Here is a 6000-nt window from a genome sequence, read left to right as displayed (position 1 = left end):
AGGATGTGAGGAGGCGGAACAAGAGGAAGGGTACGAAGAGGATGGGTTGGTAGAGGGGGTTCAAGAACCGGATCTGGCAGACATACAGGTGGCAGAGCAATGGGCAATGGAGTTCTTAGCGAATCCCATGCAAGAGGAAGTGATAGATCCCCCCAATCCGCCATTTCAGACTGACAATCAATCTCTGCGCCGTAGTGCGCGAATTTCTGGTAAAGGTCACACAAAAAATTATTCACCAAAGAGATCAAGAAGGAAGAAGAAGCCTACACTCAAGTCGCCAATTTCTGAGGCTGATTTACTAAGGGCACTGCAGACAGAAACTTTACAGGCAGCCCCACTGGATCAAGGTAAGTCTGATGCGATTGACCACTACTGTGGTATTGCTCATCTGGGGACTCTATTGCCTCACGGGGAGGGCCCGAGTGGTGCAACACAGATTGCTTTTGAGGGAAATGAGGAGGATTATGGTGAATCCATAATTGGTGACCTTGAGTTCAATAGTGAAGATGACAAATTCACCGACGAGGAGGAGTCGGGTGAAGGAGGCAACTAAGGCCTTTTATTTATTTTAGATAGTGAGCAGCATGTTTTTGTGACTTAACTGTTTAGATTTAGCTGGATACTATCATTTATTATTTTTGTGATGTTATTTACATTTGCGGTATGCAACTTTTGTGTAATCAATCCTTATGAATGATCAAGCTCTATATTTTAAATTTCCTTTGCGTATATTAAATTGGAATGTGCGTGGTCTTGGAGATGCACAAAAATGTGATGTCATAAAAGATATAGTTATAGATGCGAATCCGGATTTAATTACATATCAAGAGACTAAATGGAGTGAATGCTCGATATTTCGTGTGAGGCAAGTGTGCCCTGCGAAATTTAATCAATTTGAGGTGTTGAATGCGGAGGGAACAAAAGGGGGAATTTTGCTCGCGTGGAGCTCAAAATTCACTCTTTTGGATTCATATGTTTTCAATTTCACTGTTTCAGCCACACTCAAAATTAATAATTTTAAATTTATGTTTACTGCGGTATATGGACCGCAAGAGGATAGGAGAAAAATGGAGTTTATGAATGAAATCCGTAAGATTCGAGAACTGAATAATCTTCCATGGTTAATCACTGGTGACTTTAATCTCTATCGAGATTTAGAGGACACCACGGGTAGTATAAGAAATATGGGCTTGCTATCTGAATTTAATAATCTGATAGCTGACACAAATTTGTTAGATATTCCATTACAGGGCCGAATGTACACTTGGTCTAATAAAAGACCGCATCCAACATTTTCCAAGCTAGACCGGGTTCTCTTATCTTATCACTGGAACTCATTTGGTGCAACCCACTCGCTGAAAGATCTCCCAGCGAGTGCTTCTGATCATACACCACTTTTTCTCAACATAAAACCACATGCTAACCCGTGCAGGAAAAAATTCAAATTTGAAAATTTCTGGCTTAAACATCAGGAAGTGCATGGTGTAGTGGCAGCGGCATGGGCAACTACATCTCATTCACCAAATCCAGTTAGGGTCTTCCAGGAAAAGATTTTTACAGTACAAAGAGAATTACTCAGCTGGGCACGAAGAAAATTTTGCAAAAGAGACACCTTACTAAGAAGATCAAAGTGGGTGCTCAGACAATTGGATCGAGTAGAGGAACTCAGACACCTCAACACTATTGAATTTAGGCTTCGAATAAAAATAAGAGAACACATTTTCGGGCTAGCCCGTGACAAAGAGTTGAGATGGAAGCAGAGGTCTGGTAGTGCATGGCTAAAATCAGGCGACAATAATACAAAATATTTTCATGCGGTAGCAAATGGGAGGAAAAATTTAAATTCGATGGCTACAATACAGGATGGGAATGGAACAACAATCCCGGAGGTGATGCTACCGTAATACATTAAATCCCACTTCGCTAACCTACTGGTGAGAAGAGATTTACGTAGAAGACCCTTTAATCTGTCTAGAAAGGTAGGGCCAAATCACACACAAGAGTTACTGAGTCTGGACGATCAGATAACTGACATTGAAGTTCTAGCTGCAATAAATGAGATGCCGAGTGACAAGGCAAGTGGACCAGATGGGCTGCCGGTAGAATTTTACAAGGCATTCTGTAGTATAATCCGAACAGATTTCATGAAAATGATATTGGATTTCCACAACTCAGACAGAAACCTTAAACCGATCAACAAGGCAACCATAACCCTCATCCCAAAGAAAAGAGCACCTATTACATTATCTGATTATCGCTCAATTAGTGTCATCAACACTGTGGTTAAAATCATAACAAAAGTCTTTGCTAATAGGCTACAGACACATATTCCTTTGTTGGTAGCCCAAACCCAAACTGCTTTTGTTAAGGGCCGCTCAATGATGGAATCTTTTCTGGTGGCGCGTGAATTTTTAACCTTCTGTAAAACTCGAAAATTACCGGCAATCTTATACAAGGTTGACTTTGAGAAAGCTTGTGACACGGTTGATTGGTGTTTTCTTACTAACTTGCTCATTGAGAGAGGGTTCCCGCCAAAATGGATAGGATCAACACTAGGCATCCTCCGCTCAGCAACCTCAGCAGTCAAGGTTAATGGAGCTTTAACTGAATCCTTCGGGCATGGTAGAGGCCTCAGACAAGGCGACCCGTTATCCCCAATGCTCTTCATCATAGTGGCGGATACACTGAATAGATTCATGCACAATGCGGAGCAAGCCATGCCGCCATATGTACACATACCTCCAAAAACCATTCAATTTGCGGATGATACGGTAATTATTGCAGAGGCTAATCCGATAACTCTGAAGGTCATCACACAAGTGCTCAAAGTGTATGAGGAACTCACGGGTCTGAAGATAAATAGAGCAAAGAGTGCATTTGTCCCGATCTCAATTCCCCCACACTTGAACCAAACTATCCAAAATATCCTTTCCTCTCCGGTAGAACAGCTCCCGATAACATACCTTGGCCTACCTCTATCAATCAAGAAATTAAGGATCATTGATTTCCAACCAATGATCCAAACAGTCCAAAGAAAGATGGAAGGATGGAAGTCTAATTTTCTGTCATATGGGGGTAGAGTCACTCTGGTAAAAGCAGTGTTATCGGCTATGCCAATCCATTTCATGCAAGCAACCAGGCTACCCAAAGGGACCATCAAGCAAATTGATAAAATGAGAAGGAGTTTCCTATGGAGAGGCAACGCACCTTGTAAAGGAATAAACTGTCTGGCTAATTGGGAAACAGTTTGCAATTTAAAATGCAATGGAGGAATGGGTATAATTGATCTTGATCGCCAGAATCAGGCACTCCTGACAAAGTGGCTGTGGAGATTGCAGCATGACGGTGATGGACTCTGGGCAACCACATTACGCCAATTGTATAGCATCACAGATTGTTCTCAACTGGTTGATAATACAAACTTATCTAGGTTCCTCAAAGAACTGGCACCACTCACACCCTTCTTCTTCGCCTCAGTGAAAATGGACTTAGCAACCCAGACACTACAATGGAGATGGACACCAACAAAAGCTTTCTCCTGTGCATCGGCATACAGGGTAATGCACGATTCAGGCGTCAGATTCGAACACCATCAAACCCTGTGGAAACTGAAAATCCCAACAAAGGTAAGAATATTCCTATGGTTGATGATCAATAACAAGATCTTAACTCAGGAGGTGCTAGAAATGAGAGGATGCGAGGTGACACAGGGATGTAAGTTGTGCAACAGTGATCAAAGCGAAACATGCGACCACCTGATGAGAACTTGTCCATATGCTATAAACTTCTGGAATGGTCTATATGCACAGCATAATCTACAAAGGGTTCTCGGTAACAGTTCAGCTGAAATCTGGAGTGAGGGCCGACAACAACTGAGGGGCCAAAGCAAACAATGTTGGGATGTGACATGGGCAGCTGGCTCATGGGCTCTATGGAAGGAAAGGAACAGAACAGGAGGACCTTCAGCCTCAAGAGTAAACCAGAGCATATTCTAATTAATGAAGCAGCAATTGATGTACATAACTGGGTGGTATTTAGTTAAATATAACAGGGAAAATAGAGAGCTAGACTCTATTGGAGCTTTTTTTATTTTATTGGCACAACTCTTTACCATGTGATAGTGGGGAAGGGAGGGAGGGTTTTTTACTTTACTGCATTTTTCATTTGGTTCATGTAATTCTATTGTACATACTTTTTTATATATCAACATATCTTAGTGGACTTTTCCACTAACCTTCAAAAAAAAAAATATTTCTAAAATAACTGGATGCAAGTATGGATGTCTAATATATTTCCGATTATTTTCGGTTAATCGCTTAGCGGTACCTTATCTATTCGACAACAACATATCGTTATTTACAAAATTGTAAATTTTATAGAAAACCAGTTTATAAAAAGAACAATAAGAAAAAAGTGACAGTACTTTCAAAATCCTCAATTTCATTTCATGAACGTGTGAATAGAAATATACACACAAATAAATTGTTGAATTCTTATTTTACTAAGTATAACAACAACAACAAAAATGAAATAAAAAAACTTTTGATTGGCTCATGACTTCTGGTCCTCATGATCTCAAATATTTGATAGCAAAGAAGACAAATTCGGCACGGATTCGATGAAATTTGATTAGATGAGAAAATATTACAAGAATTTAATTTGAAGGCAACGAAGAGATAAAGCCTCGGAGTTGATAAATAGTCGTGCTTCAAGGCGCTAACTGAGACTGGTTTTTTTTTTCTTAGAAAGAGAGATTCAACTGAATGGAAGAGAACGATTTGACAGTTTAATCGGTTAAAGAGATAGTTAGGTAGTTAATGACTTTGGGGGGATGAATGGGGGATGAGAGATGGGAGATAAAAATCTTTATTCAATTAATTATGTACTATGTTTTTTTATTTCAAAATTGTAGATTGACAAGTTGAGAACATTTGATATAAATAATTGTATATTTTGCATATTAGTCAAATAGACGAAAAAGATTATTGCTACAACTAACAAGAAAGAAAGAGAAAAAAGAAAAAAAGATAATTTTATTATTATATTTTGATTTATTTTATATTTTTATGATAAAATTATTTTTTTAGTATTTTACATAGTTTATTATTAATAATATATGATAATATTGATTTATACAATATTTTATGTATATATTTATGTTTTGAAAATAATAGGTATATTTTATGTATATATTTTACATAGTTTTTAATATTTTATGTATATATTTATACAATATTTTTCATATTTAGTGATATTAGATGTTATTCTAGCAATAATCTTTTTCATCTATTTGACTAATTTGCAAAAACATACAATTATTGAATTTTACGATTTCTTCTAATTTTGAAAGATATATAGGTTTAAGTCAAATGAAATTGCAATATAGAATACTTTAACTGAAGAAATCATGAAGACACTTATCAAAAATATAAATTATAAAATCATAAACTTAGTAAAGTAAGTTTGAGAATGTTTTAACAAGGAACAAATATTGGTAACGTTTGTAAAACGTTGTAACATTTTCAGCATGTTAGAAACGCTGAAGTAATAGCTTGATCAAAACTCAGAATCACCTTAAAACGTTGTAACCTTTATAAAACGTTATAACGTTTTAGAAATGTCAGAACTGCTGAAGTACAGTTGTATCAAATTCAAAATTAATTGACAAACGTTGTAACGTTTGTCAATCGTTACAACGATTTAATTAAATCAGCGTTGTAACGTTTGACAAAAGTTGTAACGTTTGATAAAAGTTGTAACGTTTTAATTAAATCTAAGCTTCAGAAATTTCTGTTTTTGATCAAGATTTTACAGTGCAAAATGTTACATAAATGTTATACAATCGTTGTAACGTTTTACTGAGTTGTCAGAGAATTGAAACTCTAAATTGCATTTTGAACTAGGTCAAACAGCTTATTTTTTAGCTATCTCTATAAATAGGGCTTTGAGCTTTCTTCCCAAAGCAATCTAAGCCGATCCTAAACTTCTAAAAAATGATTT

General features: G+C 37.0%; 1 protein-coding gene across 1 annotated transcript; it reads left to right on the top strand.

Moving 5' to 3' along the window:
- Positions 1 to 689: 689 nt before the first annotated feature.
- LOC144575215 (uncharacterized) lies at positions 690 to 1904 on the top strand. The gene has a single exon (XM_078325326.1). It carries the CDS (start codon positions 690 to 692, stop codon positions 1902 to 1904), a length of 1215 nt encoding a protein of 404 aa, XP_078181452.1.
- Positions 1905 to 6000: the final 4096 nt, after the last annotated feature.

This window comes from Carex rostrata, chromosome 23 (assembly GCF_964058835.1).
Source record: "Carex rostrata chromosome 23, lpCarRost1.2, whole genome shotgun sequence".
Classification (NCBI taxonomy): Eukaryota; Viridiplantae; Streptophyta; class Magnoliopsida; order Poales; family Cyperaceae; genus Carex; species Carex rostrata.
This window is presented reverse-complemented; position numbering and strand designations above follow the sequence as displayed.